The sequence below is a fragment of the Saccopteryx leptura genome, chromosome 4 (genome assembly GCF_036850995.1).
Source record: "Saccopteryx leptura isolate mSacLep1 chromosome 4, mSacLep1_pri_phased_curated, whole genome shotgun sequence".
Classification (NCBI taxonomy): Eukaryota; Metazoa; Chordata; class Mammalia; order Chiroptera; family Emballonuridae; genus Saccopteryx; species Saccopteryx leptura.
Genome location: NC_089506.1, coordinates 30,295,536 through 30,319,394, shown reverse-complemented (window position 1 = coordinate 30,319,394; position 23,859 = coordinate 30,295,536). Strand labels below are relative to the sequence as shown.

The 23,859-nt window shown below is 44.0% G+C and overlaps 1 protein-coding gene across 11 annotated transcripts in view; it reads right to left on the bottom strand.

Moving 5' to 3' along the window:
- Positions 1 to 223: 223 nt before the first annotated feature.
- TACC1 (transforming acidic coiled-coil containing protein 1) overlaps positions 224 to 23,859 on the bottom strand; it is a 100,693-nt gene continuing 77,057 nt past the window's right edge. For all 11 annotated transcript variants that reach the window (XM_066380374.1, XM_066380380.1, XM_066380375.1 and 8 more), the window contains 8 exons: positions 23,212 to 23,264; positions 17,410 to 17,535; positions 15,200 to 15,276; positions 12,696 to 12,739; positions 11,230 to 11,390; positions 10,306 to 10,412; positions 6,118 to 6,238; positions 224 to 5,056 (listed from right to left, as the gene is read on the bottom strand). In XM_066380374.1, the coding sequence (XP_066236471.1) occupies positions 4,988 to 5,056; positions 6,118 to 6,238; positions 10,306 to 10,412; positions 11,230 to 11,390; positions 12,696 to 12,739; positions 15,200 to 15,276; positions 17,410 to 17,535; positions 23,212 to 23,264 (758 nt within the window). In that variant the 3' untranslated portion in view covers positions 224 to 4,987. The remainder of the gene's footprint in view (positions 5,057 to 6,117; positions 6,239 to 10,305; positions 10,413 to 11,229; positions 11,391 to 12,695; positions 12,740 to 15,199; positions 15,277 to 17,409; positions 17,536 to 23,211; positions 23,265 to 23,859) is intronic.

Sequence of the window (23,859 nt, the reverse complement as noted above, 5' to 3'; positions counted from 1 at the left end):
TATATGGTAAGGTCTGAATTCCAAAGTTTGTTTTGTTTTTAATTACACACCCAACCAAATGCATAAAATCCCACAAAATGAGTGCAGCGAAAAATGTCATCCTTTCTATTTTTAAACTGAAATATAGAGCTCATAAAAGTGAGGCGGTCATAAATTTTCACTTGGGGACAAAACCACTCTACCCAGGGAAAAATGCGCGCGCGCACACACACACACACACAAATTTAACAGTGGCAAAGTTTTTATTCAGGCAATGAAACATGGAAAAAATATATTAGTAATCATTATAATAATTTCATTTGTGTGAGTATAACTTTTACAAATATTTACCTGACATATAAAAGGGAAATTACTGTGCATATAAAATCTATGTAGATGATTACTCCACACAACACAATCCTGATAGCAGTAGTCAACGCAGCGTTCATTCCTCCAGACGAGGCTCCTCACACACTTCATGGCACCCGAGGGGACACAGTGGAAGCAGATGTGCAAGTACACTTGTTGGCACATTAGTACAAATGGGTATCTACTGGCAAACACACGCTTGCTGACAGCAACACTGAAAAGGTGACTGCTGCCTCTGAGATGTACAGGAAATGCCTGGATCCCGTCCCATCGGCTGACAGGGGCCGAGGCGGAGGCTACCGTGTGGTCGCAGACTGCCCTGTATCTGGACTGGGGCTGGTTTCTCAGTTCAGATTTGTATAGGTCCATCTGGAAATTATTAATATAGGATACCGGTTAACAATGTGACCGGGAAATGCTTTTTGGAGAATATTTCAGACACCACTAGCAGGCAGAGGCAGAGAAAGTGGCATCTTTACGGTTCTAAAGAATCGATACAGGGAAGGTTCGAGCCACACCACAGCTCTATGCCTGGCCTCCTCCCAATGAGTTAAGACTGGCAGCATGGCACATGACGTCTCTATATTAGAACTATAACCAGAATATATATAGATATGTAATAGCTGTAACCATATTATAGTTAATAAAGTCATTCCTTAGGAATCTTGTTTGTCCAAATCTAACTGCATGCTAAGAGGCACAGAAATGGGGATTGCATTTGGACGAAGAACTACGAAAAGTGCAATCTTTAGTCTCCAGAATGCTAGCTCTGGGCACTAGGGAGGGTCTTCCCTGGAAATGCTGCCGCTTAGAGCATCTTCCAGAGGAGATCCTTAGAGAGAAGTGTCCAATGTCTTTATCTTTACTCTATGGGAGACTCAAGGTTTGAGCGATAAATTGCTTTTTAAAAATCACTGAGTCCTGGAGGCCAAACGCTTTCAGACAGAAGTCTCCTCAAAATACTTCTATTAAAATCTTTGAAGAAGATGACCTCTTAGACCTTTGGCCTGACATTCTGGGATTCCCAGACTATATATTTGTTCTTTAATAAGCAAATAATAATCTGCTATCTTTAGAACTCTTCAGAATATATACACCTTTACTTTAAAATCCTTTGCCTGAATCATTTACTCTTTCAATACATAGTTTCTCTGTTTCCAACAGGAAGATAGAGTAAGAAAGCCAAGTCTGAGAGCAAGCTCGCATGGTCGCAAAACCACAAAGAAAAGACAACAGTCGTGTACAGTTCAATGACATGGCTACTAACTGTAGTGAAAAACCAAAAGGAAATAAAGGGAGTCTTTATACCAATGCTTGTTCTTTAAAAATGTCCATTTTGAGCTTCAGAGCCACCACCAGTTACCTCTACTTAAATTTTAAGGTGAGTGCTTCCTTCTGCCTGCTTTTAGACTGCCAGCAACACCTGGAACTTGACTCCTCTTGTCCGCAAACAGTTCTAACTCAGGGCTGTCCAACACAGATCTAAGAACTGGTGTGAGAGTTGCACCAAGTGTGGCACAAGTGGAAAGGGGCACTGGCTGGAAAGAAAAGTCAACTTGAGCGATCCCCCAAAACCAAACAGAAAACTTCCCTTAGATCCTGAATCATTCTGGAAGGCGGGCTGATCCTCAGGTTTGCACTATCATGACTTCTGCACTTCCTGATCTGGGCTGGGTCTGAAGAAGCTAGAAACCACATGAGAACACTGGGCTTCATGGATGATTCCAGAACAGCTTCACCGAACCAAAGGCTGGAGCAGGCCTTCAGGAGCTCCTCCCCAGTAAGTCTTGGGAGGTCTGACTGTAACTGACCAGTCACCAAGAGACCAACTGTTCAGTTTCCAATTAAAATACTCTAAGATATACACTACCTACCTAGCTACACTGTGGCAATGTCAAAAACTGAAGAAACAGCTCTGGAAGCAGAGTTGCAACAGAATCACCTAATATTCCCAACCACCCCCTGGGCCAGCGCCTCCCACGGGTCTCTTTCCACTTCTGTAACATGGTTTACTTTATTGCCTGACATACAGGAAATCTGGCCCCCGGGGGCTAACTCTAGGTTATATTCTTACTCGCTAGAGTTCTACAAATTTAGGTTTTCATTTTTCTTTGTTTGCTTATTTTTAAAGAAAATAAACATGTTACCCTGCCCAGTATACTTCTGATCTGCCAGCTGCACAAGCTACGTCTGTATTCTTGCTGGAGAATATCCACCTGTTAAATCAGAAGGAAGAGCATGTTCTCGTGACGGTCAGGGCTGACAGGCCAGTGGCGAACGTTCCTTAACAAGGGCCTTCATTCTCGGTTCTAGTTTTCAGGGGTCTTTTTTAACCAGTGTGCTAGGGAAGGATTGTCGTCACCTGTTTTCAAAACACAGCTATCTTTTTAAAATATACCCAAGAAGTTTAAAAAGAGGACTAAGATTCATAATGAATACCACTATAAGCCTTCTATGCCTAAAACAGATCAACAGAAAACAAGTAAACATGGCAATGTCACCAAAATACAGCAGCAAAAAGATTTAGCAATGTTTCTTTTGGCCTAATACAAAGTTAATTTTCCTCATAGGAGGGGACAGAAGAAGAAACGAGTCACACCACTGGAGACACTTGTACTCCACCGCTGCTATGACCACAGGACAGCACTCGCCTTAATCCACGGTGACTGTTTGCAGAGCCCTAATGATTGTCAAGTTACTTCTCAAGCCACAGATCATTTCTGTTGTTCTTTTTTTGTACAAAATGCTATGACAATAGGCTTTAAAATACAGCCTAAGCACCAATTATGATAAATGCATATTGGTAAAACGTGACTTCTGGCTTTAAAAGACATTATTGACCTCCTTGGGGCTAAAGATTGCACCCATGTGAACAGTACACTTCTAAAGAAAACTCCATGTGTAAAGATCTATAGAGGTTCTCCACTAGGCACAATTCACTGCTGGAGTTAAGTCATGCAACAGTTTTACAGGAAAAGGACGCAAACCTACACGTACTGAATATAGCGCATATCACCATGAAGACCGGCAGGGTGTTCAGATTAAGACAGAAGAGTGCTTTGAACCCTTGCAGGGATTGGTTTTGCCTATCAAATACTAGGGAATTCACTGGCTACGTGGAAGTTTTCCGTTTGGGAGTCAATGGCCCCCACTCGGAACCACATCCAGCAGAACTTGAGGAACCTGGTTGTACGTGGAGCTTGTCCCCTGCATGCCCTTCCTCCACGAGACAAATGGCCTTTGTTTAAAATTATCCAAAATGTGCTGATTTTCAGGGCAGTTCAAATGACATTTACTGCCTGTTTTGTTAAAAATTCTGTCTTAAGCCTCCAAGAACTTTTTTTTGCCTTCAAAGAAAAGTCTGAAGAACAAAACACACTCATGAAAAACCAACTGTCTCTTCACCTTATAATTGCTGCTGGGGTTGCAGTTACCTTAAGATTATCTAAACCTTTTACAAGTAGATTTTCTTGGCATATTTTAAATAGATAGTGAAGAGGAAATACTATTTTGTAGTGACAGAGGAAGCAGAGATGGCACGGCTCTAGGATGGCCTTGCCCAGCGCCGGCTGCGATGCAAGGAAGCCCACGGTGCTGCTCACGAGAGAGCACTCAGTCTGAGGGCTCACCCCAAAGGGCTCACCCCAAAGGGCCCACGCACACTCACCAAGGCTGAGGGTGCCCAACACCAGGGCAGCACAACATTATGGCAACATCTTCCCCCGGCGTGAACCCTGAGCCTGGGGTATGAGTCACGACAGACAGGAGTCTGCGGTCTTCACATCTTCAACCCCCCACAATTCTGAAGCTGCATTCTAAGCCAGGACTCTTCTTCAAAACAGGATTTCAAGTGTACAGAAATGGGGTCTTCTGTAGCAAAGCTCTTATTTGACTACGCTCCAGGGAAAAATCAGCAGCACATGTAAATATGGGTGAGTGTGAGTGTGTGAGTGTGTGTATAAATGGGTACTCAGAATCCCTTCTTGTCTATAAATTAGAAGTAACAAAAGCCAAATTACCTCCTCAAATAAAACCACTAATACTGAAAATTACATTTAAAAGATGAAATAAATAGGTCACAAAAAGAATCAGATGGTAAACAGGAGATGATCCCAAATAGTAGCCATAAAATCACAAATTTAACACACTTGGAAAAGTAAAGATGACTTTAAAATGAATTAATGATAGAGAAATCACAAACCCAGACTTAGCAGCCTGTCTACCTGAACCTACTGATGGGAAACTGTGACAGCCTCTAGACCAGGGGTCCCCAAACTTTTTACACAGGGGGCCAGTTCACAGTCCCTCAGACCGTTGGAGGGCCGCCACATACAGTGCTCCTCTCACTGACCACCAATGAAAGAGGTGCCCCTTCCGGAAGTGCGGCGGGAGCGGATATATGGCCTCAGGGGGCCGCAGTTTGGGGACACCTGCTCTAGACTGTCAGGTGTCACTCCCTGTGACTGCAAACTCTAGGCTTTCTTCCAGGGCTGTTGCTTCAGCAGCAAAGCGGGACAGGCAGCAGTAGGCATGTGCTTTTTCAAAGTTCTTTTTCTCTGCAAAGGGGCAATAATTCCTGGATAAGGCAAGATACTTGTGGTCATAAGAGAAGCAGCCAAATGCAGATCTTTTGGGAAACTCAGTCAGTCTTTCCCAGCTTTGCAATCAGCTCGTCACAGATTTTCGTCAGTTCTTCAATTTCTTGGTTCTGAAAGACAATGTGATTGTGCAGGTCATTTGTGTCCTGCAATCAAGGCAATTATAACTAATAGTTTCAAGATGGGCTAGACTCTATCTAACTCAGTGGTTCTGAACTTTTGTACATCAGAGACCTTTCAAAGAAAAGAGAACTCTATACCTTCTCCCTGGAAAATGCTCACGTGTTCACAAAGTTATGCTTAAATTGAGCAGGGGGTAAGGGTAGTCACCAGCCCTCTACAGCTTGTCACCAGCCCTCTACAGCTTGTCCATGAACATCTTAGTCCTCAAATTTTCTTGTTATCATAGGAATGACCTGTTAAAAACACAAGCATCTGGGCTTCACTCAACATTAGCATCTCCAGGGTCCTGGGACGCCTGAGTCTTTATATCCCGGGAACACTGCCTTAGAGGTTATTAGAACCATGGTAAGAACCCTGTCCTGACTGAATGGAGGCCACCTGAGTACACGATAGGAGACACAAGAGAAAAACACAAGAAGTATACAATAATTGAATTCCAAGAATCGCTGAGCAGAGAAAAATAGGGACTGCTGTTACCACGATTGTTATTTATCTATAGCAGTTTCTCTACCACGCACCATTGGCATTTAGGGTCAGTCTTTGTGTAGGGGCCATCCTGTGCATTGTAGGATGTTTGGCAACATTTCTGGCCTCTAACCCTAGATGCCAATACATCTCCTAGCCATGACAACCAAATATACCTCTAGATGTTACCGAATGTCCCCTGGAGGGTAATATTACAATAAAGGAGGAATATGGCTTCATATACTACATAAGAAAATGAGAAGAAATTTTCGAAGGGAACCTCAGGGCCTGACTAAGCAGCCTCTGGTTCCTTTTGCACCTGCCTGTGGACAGTTCCCACCAACACGCCAGGGAGTTTCGTGGTCTGCCTTATTTGTCTCCCCTCGAGTCAGTTTACAAAGGACCTGGATTGAAGTGTCTGGGCAAAGGGGCAAGGCCCCTTTCATCCAGATCCACCGCAAGCCAGCCACTGCTGCAGACAAAACCCAGCGTCTCTGCGGTCACACCACACCCCTCTCTGTACCTTCTGCTGAAGGGCCCTCTCCAGCGACTCCACCTTCATCTGCTCTTTCCGGAGTCCCGCGTGAAGAGCTGCACTCTCAGCCTTTGCTTTTGTTCGAACTTGAGCAATCTCTTCATTGGCTCTGTTTATGGTGTTTTGTTTGTAGAATAAAGGGACAAAATGCATATGGTTAGTCATCACTGGGCAGTAAACAATGACGTCTGTGAAACACAGACCTAAAAGGACTGAATTCATGACAAAAGAAAAACAAAAGAAATCAGTGACCTAAATAATTCAATTTTAATTTAGGAAAACTCAATTTACACACAGCTGCTAAGGAAATTCTCATGGTGCAAACCAATGGCAGAGTTCATCTCAAAGGCCACAGAGTCCTTCAAAAGTCACACGTCACTGAAAAATGGAATCACATGACAGTTTCTATAACAGTCAAAAAAAGTGGTTGTTTTTTTTAAACCCAGTGCAAGAGCAGGCAGGGCCATCTCTGGGATCATCACAACTAAAGAGGCAGGATACCAACCACTGACATCTGCAAGACACAGTCCTAAAAGTGACTTCGTTCACGAAATGCAAAAGGAATTTTTAAAAAACATAATGTTGGCTGATAAATCAACTGATGAAGCAATGCTAAAAGCTCACTAGTAATCAGAGGCATGCAAATTAAAGTGATAAACTTTTACAATTTATCAGACTGGGAAAAGCTCACAAGGATGACCTGTCCTGTGCCGGCTGAGCGGCGAGCAAACAGGCTCATGCGCTGACTGGGGAACGGAAGCAGGCCCTGTCCTGGTGGAGGGCAGAAGCAGGCCCTGTCCTGGTGGAGGGCAGAAGCAGGCCCTGTCCTGGTGGGGAACGGGAGCAGGCCCTGTCCTGGTGGGGAACGGGAGCAGGCCCTGTCCTGGTGGGGAACGGGAGCAGGCCCTGTCCTGGTGGAGGGCAGAAGCAGGCCCTGTCCTGGTGGGGAACGGGAGCAGGCCCTGTCCTGGTGGGGAACGGGAGCAGGCCCCGTCCTGGTGGAGGGCAGAAGCAGGCCCTGTCCTGGTGGGGAACGGGAGCAGGCCCCGTCCTGGTGGAGGGCAGAAGCAGGCCCTGTCCTGGTGGGGGACGGGAGCAGGCCCTGTCCTGGTGGGGGACGGAAGCAGGCCCCGTCCTGGTGGGGAAGGGAAGCAGGCCCTGTCCTGGTGGGGAAGGGAAGCAGGCCCCGTCCTGGTGGGGAACGGGAGCAGGCCCTGTCCTGGTGGGGGACGCCTGGTGGAGGGCGGAAGCAGGCCCCGTCCTGGTGGGGAAGGGAAGCAGGCCCCGTCCTGGTGGGGAACGGGAGCAGGCCCTGTCCTGGTGGAGGGCGGAAGCAGGCCCTGTCCTGGTGGGGAACGGAAGCAGGCCCCGTCCTGGTGGGGAACGGGAGCAGGCCCCGTCCTGGTGGGGAAGGGAAGCAGGCCCCGTCCTGGTGGGGAACGGGAGCAGGCCCCGTCCTGGTGGGGAACGGGAGCAGGCCCCGTCCTGGTGGAGGACGGAAGCAGGCCCCGTCCTGGTGGGGAACGGGAGCAGGCCCCGTCCTGGTGGAGGGCGGAAGCAGGCCCTGTCCTGGTGGGGAACGGAAGCAGGCCCCGTCCTGGTGGGGAACGGAAGCAGGCCCAGTCCTGGTGGGGAAGGGAAGCAGGCCCCGTCCTGGTGGAGGGCGGCATGGCGGAACCACTGCCGGACAGTGTGTACACACCCGGAGCCGCAGTCCCCTTTCCTGAGCCCTCCACAGCGGCACTCCCACCTGGCACAATGGGAACGCACAAGGATATCCCTGCAGCAATGTTTGCAATGGAAAAGAGTGTGACACCATCTAAATGCCCACCCATAAGGAATGCACTAGGCCTCCAACCTAACAAAATAACTAGATTATGCTACATGTTCATGGCCATGATATACTATTAAAAGAAAAGGGAAACTTGTATAATATGACTCCATTATAATTTTTTAAAAGTCCAAAAGCCATTATGAGTATAGTATCTGTGAAGGCACAAAGACTGGAAGGTACACAGTCAGCTTTAACAGCAGTACCTCTGAGTCTGAGAGTGGCTAACGGGGACCTTGTAAGGTTTTACAAATAGGAAGACAGAGAGCGAAATGTACAGTTTGTATTACTTTTTAGTTAAAACATAAAGTTGGATGCATCTTTTACACTACTCCCCAAAACAAATTCTAAATGTGTAGATTTATTGATTTAAAAGATTAATTCATAAAAGTACTAAGAGGAAAACACAGGTGAACATTTTATATTCAGCACAAGAAAGATTTTTTTAATATGACAGAAAATCCAGAAGCTGTAAAAAAAAAAGTGACTGATAAATTTTACTACTTAAAAATAAATTTCTGCATATCAAAAAACACTACAGGCAGAACTAAATGATAAATAACAAGCTGGAAAAATTATTCACGACTCATACCACAATGGGTTGTCATCCTTATTAACATTAATAAAATATAAAAATATTAATATATGTATATAACATAATAATGTATTTGTATATAATATATATAAACTGATGACAGAAAACTAAGCATAGTCATTCATAATAGAACAAACATATGTATAGACAGCTGCTAAAATATGTTCAATTTCACTCATAAGATAAGCATGAATCAAAACTACAATGAATAAAATAAATGCCCTGTTGCTTAGCAAAAACAACACTACCCCCACCAACTATAATGAAATACCATTTTCATCTATATATTAGATTTGCAGAAAATAAAAAATTTTGATCTGTTGGCAAAGCTGTAGTGAAAAGAGACATTTTCATACACTGTGTAGGAGCATAAATGAATAAAATTCTAAGGAGGACAATTCGACAATATTTATCATAATTATAAAATCAAATACTCTTTGGCCTAGCAATTCATTTTCTATCCTACAGATAACTCACATGCATGTCTAATGATATTCATAAAAGGTTACTTATTGCACCACTGTTTGCAGCAGCAGATTTTAAATAACATGAATGTCCAACAGGAAGGTACATTCCCACAATAGAACGCCATACAGCTGTTAAAAACCATGAGGAAGCTCTTAATGGATTGATTCGAAAAGATTTTGAAAGTATACTGCTAAATGAAAAAAGCAAGGTATGCTATCATCTGTATAAAAAAGGAGACTCTTACCACAAAAAAAAATATGGTAACTATGTGAGGTGATGAAGGCGTTGGCTAACACTATCATGATGCAATATAAAAATATAGCAAATCAACACGCTATATATAGTGTGTCCATAAAGTCATGGTGCACTTTTGAGCAGTCACAGGAAAGCAACAAAAGACAACAGAAATGTGAAATCTGCACCAAATAAAAGGAAAACCCTCCCAGTTTCTGTAGGATGATATGGCAGCATGTGCGCATGCGCAGATGATGACATAACACCGTGTATACAGAGGAGCAGCCCACGGCCATGCCAGTTGAGATGTGGACGGTACAGAGGAAAGTTCAGTGTGTTCTGTGGCTCGCTAAATTCGAATCTGTGACCAAAGTGCACCGTGAATATCGGCGCGTTTATAACGAAGTGCCACCACATAGGAATAACATTACTCGGTGGGATAAGCAGTTGAAGGAAACCGGCAGTTTGGTGGAGAAACCCCATTCTGGTAGGCCATCAGTCAGTGACGAGTCTGTAGAGGCTATATGGGATAGCTACCTAAGGAGCCCTAAAAAGTCTGTGCGTGAGCCCACATCGAACTGCACTGAATGGGTATGAAACTGGGAGAGTTTTCCTTTTATTTGGTGCAGATTTCACATTTCTATTGTCTTTTGTTGCTTTCCTGTGACCGGTCAAAAGTGCACCATGACTTGACGGACACACTGTACTTACATGTGTTATATGTCAATTATGTCTCAATAAAGCTCGAGGGAGAGAAAAGAAGAGGATAAAATTACACCTGGGAAGATAAAATAATGATTACCCCAGGTGAGGAAAGTGGTGGGAACCCAGTGGAAGGGGGCAGAGGACACTCTGGATCTTATTCTTCTTAATGTTAGAACCCTGGGAAGATTCTACCTATTCAAAAAAGTAAATCTCTCTCACACACACGCATGCACACACGCACACACAAATGCTAGCTGGAGTAGCAAACAGTGATTTTTTTCCTTGCCTCCATCAATCTTCTCACAACATTATGAAAGTAAAATTGTCATGTGTAAGCTCTTACTTGTCTAGTTTTTCTTCGGCGTGGATCTTCAGAGCCTGGTATCGCTGTTCCTCTTGTTTAACTCGGGCTAAGTAATCCTGAGCACATTTTTTCAAGGCTTCTTCATTCTGTTTCAAAATGACAATTTAAAATAAGTGGTCATTTTTTTCCTGTATAGGTGATATACAATCAGTTCTCATTTTTTCAAAAACAAGAAAATCCAATTAATTTAGATGCCTTCAAATTATACTGCATAGTGATTTGAAACAGTCACAAATAAATCTACTGAAGAGAATCTAGATAATTTCCTCATGTATTAATTTTCAAATCATACAGCAAGGTTCAGTGACGCTGGTACACCTGCTTTAGGAAAGCAGTTATTCAAATCCCAATGGCAATCTGATTCCCACAGATAATCTGGCCAGTCTCATTTTTATTTAACATGAAAAAAAAGAATGTTCACTGCTATAAATGTGTCTCATTGATGGTGTTCAACCAAATTTAATCAATATGCCCACTTACATCTAAGTTTGGAACATTCTATTACTTTTCTCTAGAATATGCAGCCTGAATTTTTTCAGTGCTGTGTCTTGAATCCCTTTTATTAATATTAAGTTGGTAAAATAGCAAAATGAACATTTCTAGAATTCTCCTGAAGTTCAAGGGTTCCACAGTTCTAACACCCATGCCACACTCTGTGTCTGGGGTTTATGGCCGGAGCCAGGAGAGGGATGACCGAGACACACCACCTGCAGGGCAAGATGTGGGAGCAACCACAGAAAGGAAAAGGGGGAGACTCTCCGGCTTCACTGGAACAGAGGACACAGGCCAACAGGGGCCCCGAGTCCCTCCTTCAAAGCCCCCACACCCCTCCAGGACCACGTGTGCAGATCCACTGCCAGGAACATGCACCAGCAAGGAGAGTCCGGGCGCTGTGCTACCTACCTTCTTGAAGCCTTCCAGAACCCCTTTCAGGTTCTCGTATCTCCGGAAGAGGTCAGAAAGGGACCGCTCCACAGAATTAAGGTCAGCCAGGGCCTGCTCCTTTTCCATGGTCAGCTGCTGGAAGCTTTTCTGAGAGGTCATAGTTGTCTTTTGTTCATCTTCTGTGAAACACAATCAAAAGCAATGGCATATTCAATCAACAGACAGTTAACAGCTGCCTTCCTTGAGCTGATGAACAGTGTCCTCATTGGTGGGACCCAGCAGTGGACACAAGTCCCCACTCTCAAGCACTTACATTATAGTGGGGGACACATGCAGTGGATGGGGGACAAGCAAGAAAGTTAAGAGGGATGGGGAGCCTTTCCCATACAGAGTGGCTTACTCAGGAGAGATGTGAAGAGACCCAAAGAACTGAGGGCAGATGCTTGCTGGGAGAATATTCCATGCAGAAGAGGGGAACAGCTGGGGCAAAGGCCCTGTGCTGGGAAGGCATTAGGTGATGTGGACAGTGAAAAATATCACTGCAGTGCTTAAGTGTAGAAAGATCTGACTTTGAGTTTGGGAGTCAGTCAGTCCTTACAATACTGGTGAGAAGTTCTAATTCAGTGCAGGAGGATCAACCACTGTCATTTTGAAAAGGCACCCACAGGTCTGATACAGGGAAGGTGGCCCTGGGTACAAACGATGTGCCTAGGCCACCAATGCTCTGGGTACTGGGTGAAGGGCTTTTCACAGAATCCAAGTGTTCGCCAGCCTCTGAAATGAACCCAACTACAGCTGATCCCCCCTGCTCATGGATTTCGTATTTCTGAATTTGCCTACTCTCTAAAATTTATTTGTAATTCAAAACTCGGCATTTCTGGTGCATCCCTGGTCATTCACAAACATGAACAGAACAGCAAAAAATCTGCGTCACCTGACGTGCACGTTCTCAGCTGGGGTTAACAAGGTGACACCTTGTCGCTTCATACTGTAAACTGTCCCTTTCACAGCCTATTCAGTGGCACCTTTGTGTGTGTGTGTGTACTTTCTTTTGGTCATGTTGCTATTTAAAACAGCCCCCAAATGTAGTTCTGAAGTGCTATCTTGTGTCCCTAAGTGCAGGAAGGATGTGACATGCCTTACAGACACAATACGTGTTCGATAAGCTTTGTTCACACTTGAGCCTTACACTGTTTCCCATGAGTTCCATGTTAATGAGTCAACAATATATATCAAATGAGATTTTTTAAACAGAAACCCATTAAGACAAGATTATGTATTGATAAAAAAAAAGCTGTGAGCAGAGGCTTGCAGGAACCTAACCCTGTATTTCCCTAGGAGCAACAGTTTGGTGTTTACTAATTCAGTGTTTGTGGCAACTTTACAGAACGTAACTATTGCGAATTATGAGAATCAACTGTATCCTGACTTGAAAATCATCTATGGATCCTATGGCTTATGCCCTAGAAAAAAAATTTCCTTACCAATCATTTGAGCAATGGTCTTTTCATATTCAGCCACAATTTTCCTTAAAAAAACCAAAACAAAAACACAATTATTATCAGAAGAGAATTTTTAGACAATAGAAGTTGAAGAAATACTTCCCCAATCAAACATATTAACATACAGAGTGGGGCAAAAGGAGGTTTACAATTGTTCATATAAAAAATAATGAGGCCCTGGCCGGTTGGCTCAGTGGTAGAGCGTCGGCCTGGCGTGTAGAAGTCCCGGGTTCGATTCCTGGCCAGGGTACACAGGAGAAGCACCTCCACCCCTCCCCCTCTCCTTCCTCTCTGTCTCTCTCTTCCTCTCCTGCAGCCGAGGCTCCACTGGAGCAAAGATGGCCCGGGCGCTGGGGATGGCTCCTTGGCCTCTGCCCCAGGCGCTAGAGTGGCTCTGGTCCCAACAGAGCATTGCCCCCTGGTGGGCAGAGTGTCGCCCCCTGGTGGGCGTGCCGGGTGGATCCCGGTCGGGTGCATGCAGGAGTCTGTCTGTCGTTTCCGGCATCAGAAAAATACAAAAAAAAAAAAATGACATAATAAATTATACAAGAAAACACTGTTTCTTTTGTGTACTCACAGGTATAAACCTGCTGTTGCCTCACCCTGTCTTCTGACAAATTTACATAACCTATGTATCCGCTTTGGGCTCTCTTTTTTTTCTTACGTTAATGCAAGTTTTGTTAATGTTCAAAAGGTTTTTCTTAAGACTGTTTAACAAGCCTTCATTCTATTTAGAGAACTGCCTCACCTTTCCTTTGCCCCTGTGAGTGACCTCAAGGCACCAAATTAAGTCTGCCTAGACAAATCAGTCTTTCACAAAATAAGTTACAGCAGTCCCCCATTATCCGTGGTTTCTCCCTCCTCTTTCGGTTACCTGCCGTCAACCACATCCAAAAATACTAAATGAAAAATTTCAGAAGTAAACAATTCTTTAGTTTTAAATTTCACACCATTCTGAGTAGTGTGACAAAATCACACACTCCTGCTCGGTCACGCGTGGCCTGTGAATCATCCTTGTCCGCGTTCCCACACTGTATACGCTACCAGCCCGTTAGTCATTGTTGGCCATCTGGTTATCAGACTGACTGTCACAGTATCACAGTGCCTGTGTTCAAATCACTTTTATTTTACCTAATAATGGCCCCAAAGTGAAAGAGCAGTGATGCTGACAATCAGACGTGCCAAAGAGATGCCATATTGCGTGCTTCCCTTAAGTGAGAAGGTGAGTACAGCACAATATTTTCATTGAGAAACCACATTCACAAAGCTGTTATTTCAGGATACTGTTATAATTTTTCTACCTTATTAGTTGTTGTTAATATCTTACCATATCTAATTTACAAATTAAACTATCACAGGTAGGTACATACAGAAAGAAGTATATGTACGTTTCGGCACTAAGCAGTTTCAGGCATCCACTGTGGGTCTCAGAGCATACTGGCGGTGGGTAAGGGGGGACTACTACAGTGACATCATGGGGGCTCCCCCTGAGAGATCTGATCTGAGTTTAGGCTTTCCTGGCCCGAATCTACCTTTTCAGGCATCTGTCCCCTCTGGTTCACTTATAAGTTTTATTTTACTGTAAAAACCAAAAGTATTTCAGTTATTTAAAGACTTGAAAGATCGCCCGCTGTGCTGACCTTTCTGTCAGAGAGGTGCAGGTGCTGCCCCAACTCTATCCGGGCTGCTCTTCCCTGGGATCCTCGGTGAGAAGTGCTTCCTCTGCCCCTCGCTGGCAGCTCCCATCACCCTGACCCTGCACCCAGGCTTCCAAGGGCTCCTATAAGCTCTCCCTGCCTGTCAACCACACCCAGCTCTGGGCCTTACATCCAGTAAATGCTCAAAAAGAGCAAATAATATAAAAGACACAAATTAGCGTGGACATACAGATTTAAAATGTTTCTTAATCATTCAAGTTCTGACCGTAGAGTGTATAAATTATTTATGCTTTCCCCTCTTCTTTGATGCCCTCTTTAATTATTACATAGCTCTTAACTCTCCTTTCTAGAGAATGAGCAGCAAAACTAAAAAGATTTCAAATCATAATCTCAATCAATTCTGCTTCCTGTTAAGCTTTTTGCAATCTATTTAGTGGTTATGAGATTTGAAGCTACCATGTATAGTTCCTTAAAAGTATTATGAATCATAATGCCTCCATAACTGAATGTCAGGAAAGCTTATTACTCTGTACTTATTTCAAGTGGATGTTTTTGTACAAATTTGTCTTTTCAAAAGATAAGATTATCCGAGTTCTGCTTACTTGTAATGTTATGAACATCCCCAAAATAAACAACAGTATTTGAACATAAAAACTGGTCAGCAATGCTCATGAAATGATATAATCAATCACAAGTTAAGGTGTAAATAGCACAGCCCCAAGTTCTCAGCAGCTGGTTCTGGGGTGAGCAAATTCTTCCATCACTTCCTTTGTATTAAACCCAGTAATGCATACAGATATCCAAACCCTCGCCCAAACCCAATCTCACCTCATCTCCAAGACTTCTTGTCGGGTTTCTTCGTATTTTTTCTTCCATTCATTTGCTTCGATCTCTTTAGTGATAATCTAGATTATAATAAAGAGAAAGCTTGGTTTTACCTACTCAATCTATTAGTTTGAATTTAAGACTGGAGATGGAAACAATACCTACCCAGGTCCATACAAGATATTCAATCTACATTAGGAATATACAACCTCAACAGCTATATAATGCTCATAAGCACTTGTAAAAATAGACTCTTAGCCACATAGGGTGCTGGAAATGTAGCCACCAGCGTAAAGGTAAGCAGAACATCTCCTGGAACTAGTTCCCAGTGGTAACTAAAATCTCTGTAAATTTTACCACAGTCCAGGGTCTGGCTCTCAGCATTGTGGGCCAGGGAAATTGATTGGGAAAGACACCTAGAGCAGAGCACCTGTCTGACAGACTCACCTTAATAAAGTAGACACCAGTACACCAATTTCAATGAGGATGAGAAATGAAACTGGTACAAAATCAGTGTTAGAACTTGGCATGACCAGTATATTCCCTTTCTACAGAGACTTCTGATTGCTTGATAAGGATGAAGTCAGAGAGAGGGAGTCAGAAGTTCCACGCCTCCATCCAGACGCATCCATCTCACTAAAGGCAGGATGTTGCTACTCAGTGCAGAACCCACAGCCCTACTTGGGATGTCCATGAGAGATGGAAAGAAATTCTCCAAGTTCACTGCCTGAACCTCCATCTGCCCTGCACTGGGCTTCAGTGGGGACCTGTTTTTCTATTTTATTTTACTTCTCTGTGCTGCCCTCTTTCTAATTAGTACGTTTTTACTTTGGTGCCTTTACTAAGGATCTCAAGACCAGCTTGTCTGCTCCAGTGACTAAACATATCCTTGCTTTGATGCATTAGGGGGTCATCTCAAAATTTAACTCTCAGGAGAAAGATGAGATTCTGGGGGGCCTCCTCACCACTGCTCCCAAGTTTTGACAACAGCATTAGCTGACACCCCTCATTACTAACCTAATGCTATTTTTTAAAGCTTTAACAGACCCATAGAAGAGGTGTGGTCACAGGCCACAGAGAGACAGTGGTCAGAAGAAGGGGGATGAGGGAATGGGATCAGAGAAGGTGAAGGAATTAGCCAACTTATTTATATATATATAACACATAAATACAGATAATGGGACAGCAAATCTCAGAGGGCAAATGGGGTGTAATGGGGGCACACTGTTGGGGGTTGAGGTGTTATATTGAGTGGGACACTTGAATCCACATTAACACAATAAATATTGTATATAAAAATGTAATTAAAAAAAAGCTGGAGTCATCAATTAATACACAACCCAAATACAGAAACTATAGTGCAGAAATATAACAGGAGAGACTAGTAACTGACTACTGGAGTATTAATGGTGTCTTTCCTATTATTCAGATCGCCCAGGAAAGGCTTAGCAGTGACCTATTCTGAACAAAATCGGCTTAAGAAACATGATAGAGACATTTGAGAGCCAAATTAAAGAATGGATGAAGATAGGCAACTATATTATAGCAAATCTAGAATTTAAGGAACTTTCATGTTCATGCGTATATCCTGCACAAAATAAAGGCACTAATTTATAAACTTATGTAAATGAAAGTGGCACAATTTGATATTTAAAATTTCAAGGTTAAAAGATAAAGAAGAGTATAACATTTTAAAAAACTTTTATGTACTGATTTTAGAGAGAGGAAAAGAGAGTAGGGAGAGAGGGAAGGACAGGGAGAGAAAGAGAGACAGGAGGAGAAAGGGAGGGAGGGACAGAGAAAAAGGGAGAGGGAGAGAAAGGGAGACAGGGAGAAAGAAACATCAGTTTGTTGTTCCACTTATTTATGCATTTATTGGTTGATTCTTTTATGTGCCCTGACCAGGGATTGAACCCATAAACTTGGCATATTGGGAAGATGCTCTAACCAACCGAGCTACCCACCCAGGGCAAAAGTACAGAATTCTTAAGGATATTTCAGAGCATCAGCTTTTTCCCCTGGACACCACAATGTCAAGACCCCAGCACCAATGTGGTGTTTTACAGGGAACCCTTTATATGAGCTAAACGAGCTGCAGGAAATAGGAACTTCCAGCCGGGACAACTCAGGCCAACAGAGAGGGAGTCTGCCCACTGGAACATGAGCTGTACAAAGACACGGAGTGATAGTGGATGGAACAAGAAGGCCTTTACCTCTTCTCTTATCAGGGTGAGCACGGCTGTCTTATCTGACTCGCTGAGGCAGATGCTGTCCAGGGGGCTCTCACCTCCACAGGCCACGGACACAGGGGCCTTCTCCACAGGGGATTCCGACAGTCCCTGAGGGGAGATGGTTACATTTAATACTGTTCATCTTCAGCTCCTTAATTTCAAACATCTTTTAATAAATTCCTCATATTACATACAGCAAAATCTTTAAAAACATGTTTGAAGTAAAAAACAAAACAAAAAACCCCAGCAGGATTAAAAATAAAATCTTTCTAGTTGCAGCGCTATCTAAAGGAAAAACTTCCTCTAATGATTATCAGGGTTGGCTCAGCTTGTTTAACGGATCACCTAGAAAAGCTTCTTTCTTATCCAAAACCAGAAAGCATAACTACCATAGTGGTCAGTCACCAAAGAATTACATGCAAAAAAGAAAACTTTACATGGTTCATGGCTCATATTTCAAGGGGTCTCTGGGGATGATATGTTCCATATAAATAAATTTTCAAAAAAGGATCAACTTTTTTTTTAATATATTGATGCTTTGTGGATAGAAATATTTCTAAAATATATAACTAACTTTCAGGCCTAAGAGAGCAGAACTGGCAAATATATCTGCTGTCACCCCAGCCCTGGGCGAGCCAGGATCGCCAGGACTTCCCCTGTTTCACAGTGACCTCTACAGCAGCCCAGCGACACTGACAGGTGTGCACCACTATCTGTTCCTGACAGGAAGTGAAAGTCTGTGCCTGTGCTATTTCTGGTCCTTCCTGGCTATTAAGTCGTCAGTTCCCTCTAACAGCACTTCACTTTCTGGCACACCAGCTTGCTTTTATCATAAACTCAGGTTCTAGGAAGCCACGTTTTTCTTAAGTATACCAACTTGGTAGTATTTTTCTTCCAAGATAGACATTTTTCAGGCTATTGCCCCCTAACTCGTACAAGGAAATTTTTTATATAAATGGGGAAAAAAGCTCACCAAATGACATCCAAAATGCCAGCCAAAGTGACCTAGGAATTTTTAAATGTCATTATAACTGATCAATCAATTACTGATCATAATCAATCAGTTCTCTGATATCTTGTCTGAACCAAGGCTGAAAATAAAGCCCAACGTTCACTTAGACCAGTGGGTTTTAAACTCATCACGGTCATAGACTCATTTGCTCTCTAGAAAATACTAAAGAACACACAATTCTGCATACATCTTCATAGAACTCATCCAATATAAACACTCTGGGCTTAGGCCACAGAAAAGGGAAATACAAAGCCACAGGCTGGCAGTGCCCACTTCCAGCAGCATTCAGGGGGAGGGTAGCCCACTAAGGTGACAGAAGTCCAAGGTCCCCTCAGAAACACACTCTATCTTGGGATAGATCTATCACTACAGCCAGAAGCCACTTGTGGTGGGAAACCTCTAGAATAGTCCCAGGGACCCCCAACTCCTGATACTAATCCTCTCGTGTCCTCTCTTCCTCTTGCATGCAGGCTGGACCTAAGGACTCACTTCAAGAAGACAGAAGGCCCTGGTCGGTTTGCTCAGTGGTAGAGTGTCGGCCTGGCATGCAGGAGTCCCAGGTTCGATTCCCGGCCAGGGCACACAGGAGAAGCACCCACCTGCTTCTCCACCTCTCCCCTCTCCTTCCTCTCTGTCTCTCTTCCCCTCCCACAGCTGAGGCTCCATTGGAGCAAAGTTGGCCCGGGAACTGAGGATGGCTCCATGGCCTCTGTCTCAGGCACTAGAATGGCTCTGGTCGCGGCAGAGCAGCGCCCCAGATGGGCAGAGCATCGCCCCCTGGTGGGCATGCCGAGTGGATCCCGGTCGGGCACATGCGGGAGTCTGACTGCCTTTCCGTTTCCAACTTCAGAAAAATAAAAAATAAAAAATAAAAAAATAATAAATTAAAAAAAAAAAAAGAAGACAGAATACAGTCAAAGTCACTTCTGAGATCAGTTTACAAAAAGACTCCAGCTTCCACATGGTGAGAAACTCCATGGAGTGTTCCATGTGGCAAGGGCCTGATGGCTCTGTCAACAGCTAGTAAAAACCTGAGATATGCCAACAGTCACATGAATAAGCCTGCAGGTGACCGCATCTGGGTCAATGTCTTGATCGTAGCCTATGAGAGACCCCGAGTCAGAAGCACCCCACAAAGCCATCCCAGGATTCCTGACCCAGAAATGATAGCATAATAAATGTGTGTTGTGGATAACTGATACATCCCTAGACATCTGAATCATTCCATTAACTTCCTGAGCCATGTTTATCAAGAGGCTGTCTGGTAATCTTGTTCCCCATGCAACATGCTTACATGCTTACAGGGTGATAATGCGCTAAGTTAAGCTAACATATCTGGTTTACCTTGTTGTTACATTTCCAATGCTAAATTAATACATTCTGAAGTATGTATTTTATGAGTGTTTACTGTTATTATTTTCTTTAAGTAAGAAGAGGGGAGATAGAGACAGATTCTGCATGCACCCTGACCAGGATCCACCCAGCAACCCCCATCTGGGGCCAATGCTTGAATCAACCAAGCTATCCTCAGCACCCAGGGCCAACACTTAGACCTACTGAGCTATCCTCAGCACCTGGGGCTGACGCTCAGACCAACGGAGCCATTGGCTGCGAGAGGAGTAAGTAAGCCAAAACTTTTTTTAGTAAAGAAAATATCAGCATCTATTCTGGAGTTCAGCATCTCATTCATTTGTTGAGGTGACAAACAAATTCAGCCTGCCTGCTTGTTTAACAACTTATTGCTAACAAACATGGCGTCTGAAGGGAATAGCATTCTGAGTTGGAGGTACTAGATCAGGGCTCAAATGACAGCAAATATTTCCTGATGAGTGAGCTCTGCAGCCTGCAGTTCTCTTCTAGGGCAGAGCCCTCTGCCTGGCCACATGCCAGGAGCCTCCCGGCTCAAAATGCAAGAGCTCTTAAGAGATATGGCAGGAATTAATGCTGTGGCCTATATCAGCCACCCCCTCCAGTCCCTTAGCATTTAACTTTCTGCATTCCTTGGTCCTTTATATTGTTTACCAAAAGTGAAGAAACCTACAGAATGTACCTTCACAAAGCACTGGCCTGACGATCTCTTCCTGGTCTCAGCAATCTCTTATATGTTTAATAAAGATGCTGAACCAATCAATCATATCCTTCCAAAAGGGTCCTGTCTCATGTCCCTTAATACTCCCTGTCCAAGGAGCATTCATAACTGAGAACCAACAAAGACCTCTCTCTAGACAGTGGAAGCCCAGGGAGTCCTGGCTGCAAGTTTCCCGTGAGCACAGACGCCACAAAGTAACCTCCTGGCGCATGCCCTTGCAGCGGGAGAATCGGCATCATTCATCTGTCACGGCATGTTGACTGTGCTCTCCCTATCTCCTGTCCCTGAACCACCTGGAGCAGGGCCACTCCTGCCACTTCTCTAACAGAGACATGCTTGTAAAAGCCAAACAAAATCAAATCTTAAAAAGTTTGACTTCCTTAAAAAATAGACTCCTAAATGAGAAATGCTGCAGCCCAACAGCTGAGAAGCAGACGAGACTCCCAGCCACCAGGCACTTGTCCTCTGGCCACCACCCATGCCGGGTGTGGGACTGCAAAAAACGTGCTTCAAAGCCACCCAGAGGCTTTAAAGAGTAAATGCTAGATTAAACAGACTTCTTTATTCAATGGTTTGAATATTGTAATTTCTTTAAGCAACACTCAATATTCTAAGGAAACAGGTTAATTTATTTTAGGAAGTTCAACTGGGGTTTCTTCAATCACAGTATGCTCTTCACAACCTGGCTCTAGAGACAAGTGTTTCTGTTTTTCTTTCTCACTCTCTTTTCCACCCTCTTCCTATCAACATCACATCACCTTCTATAACCTCGCACCCTACAGCTTCCGCCTTCCACCTATCATTTCATTTTATCCTCACAATCGCTCTGCTGGGCAAAGAGGTGCCGCTAGTAATATGGACGAATGAGCTGGGGAATCCAGCAGTTTAGCAGGTTTGTTTCAAGAATGGGGGGAACTAACTGAATCTGCAGCCACACAGACCATTGCTTGGTCCAGCCAATACATCCTTCTTCAATCACCCTTTTGCCATTTTTTATACTGTAGATATTCAAAAGTGTTCCCAGAGTCCTTGGAAAATTCCAAAAGGAACTGGTCTCCCCAAGAGCAAAACCAGGCTGTTCTGGCCATGCACGGGGAGCCTCACCCTCTCACAGGTGGGAAGGAAGACATCCTCTTTACCACAGATGAGAAGCCAGGTGTGAGCCCATTAGTAGCTGCACTGGGATTAGATGGCCTAGCTCCCAAAATGCTGAGGATCAGGTAAGTTTCTAAGCAAAAGTTATTCTGTCCAGAAACAAATGTCACGAATGTGAGAGGCCCCTGTGAGGGGACATGCCCGAGTCCCCGGGTGCTTTGTGCACGTCTTCCTCGGGCTCCTGCTTCCTTCCGCAGGCCCCTCCTCCGCCCAGCCGCCTTCCCATCAGCTGCACATCCGTGCCTCCGGGGAAATACCAGGGCTGCCGCCCAACAGTGAGTCTCCTAACAAGCCACGTGGAAAGACATTCTATGAAACAACTGACAGGTGCTTCAAAATGTCAAGGTCAGGAAAGACAACGACAGACTGAGGAACTGTGACAGATTAAAGGAGACTAAGGAATGAGAACTAAATGCCATGCAGGATCCTGCACCAAAGAGAGACATTACCGGCACAACTGATAAAACTGGAATATGGTTTATGGATTATGTAATACTGTGTGTCAGTTGATTTTGATAACTGTGCTGATTATATAAACTGTGAACATTTGAGTATGGGTGAAAGATTTACAGTTATTCTTTGTACTATTTTTTGTAATCTTTGTTTTTCATTAGCTCAGACCCCGCCTTCTTGACCTCATGCAGCTGGTCAGTGCCAGCGGCCCCAGCAACGTACTTGATTGCAACATTCACCACAGGTATGGTTAGTTTCCATTTTGCTGTTCAAAAGAGCTATAATGCAAGCCATGTGCAATTTAAATACTCTCAGAAGCCACATTTAAAAAGTAAAAGGAAACAGGTGAGATTAACTTTAGTAACATAGTTTAGTTAACCCAATATATACAAAATAGTATCATCTCAATATAAAGTTAGAGATACTTTACTTCCTTCTTTTTGTACTAAGTCGTCAAAAACTGGTTGTTTTTTACACTTAGAGGACATCTCAATTCAGACTGGCTCCAGTTCAAGTGCTCAGCTGCACATGCAGCTAGGGGTGCTGTCTAGGGACCCTCGGGGAGACCGCCATCCCTCAGTGAGGAGCTGTGTTTTATTTCTATTTCATCCTCATCATGGGCTTCAAAACAAATGCTAGAAAAAACTGAGCACCACTTAACCCTCCTCAGCCAGGACCTCACCGCCTTGATCCAGGCGGAGCTGCCAAGATCGTGCCACAGTGAGGAGTGGTGGCAGGACCTATGGGCTCTCGCTGGCCTCAGTTTCCCCTGCCATTCCGGCTCCCTGGAGCTGGGGACTCAGGCTCCTGGAAAAGCCAGAGTGGGCAGCAGGAGACCCAATGGACAGCCCACTGCTCTGAGTCTCTGCAGGGGCCGGGGGGCTGGGACCCTGAAGCTTAGAGCCTGAGCCCTCCCCTTCTCCCTGAGACCACCTTCCTCTCCCCCCGAGATTCCTACCTTCATACGTGTCTCCCACTGATTAGTGTCTGACTTTTCCTTCATCATTCTTCTTTTGTAAATAAAAAGCAGAGTTCAGAACAAAACAAAAACACCCCACAACATTTAGGAACTTACTGGCACGGCAGATCCATCTTTCTCCATCTTCTGGCACGTCTCTTGTTCTATGCCTACAACACAGAGAGTCGTTTTTATAGCCATCGCAAGAAGTCGGTTCCTTGCTTTGCTTCCTAGTAAAAGACACTTGGAAACCCCAGCGCAGGCCCAGAATAACATCTATGAACACAGACGGCATTTCAAGGTTTCCAAAGGAGCACCAGTTCTCTGTTGACCACTGTGTTGTCTGTGTTAAAAGTCCAAAATATTCAGAAGGAGGAGTGCAGAGTGTTAAAAGTCCAAAATAGAAGAAAGGAGTACAGTTAGCCATAAACCAAAGCAGAATCTTCAGATGGAAAGAACGACAAGGCTGCCCCCTTGTGTCCACGGCCTAACCAGGGATTATTTCAGGAAGAGGAAACAACACCAAATGCTACTTTATTACCAAGTCTTAGTGAATTTACATTCCACCCCAACGGTTCCTTCAATCTAATTAGTATAGCAGTTGTAGATAAAACAATAAGCTTCAAATTGCAATACCCACAAGACTAAATTCATTTTCTACCTCCCACTCTACCACCAGAGGCAACATTTTAAAAACCCTAACACTACACTTTTTCTAATTCAAGGAATATGCTCTCACTAAAGGCAATTTTTAAAAAATGGAAA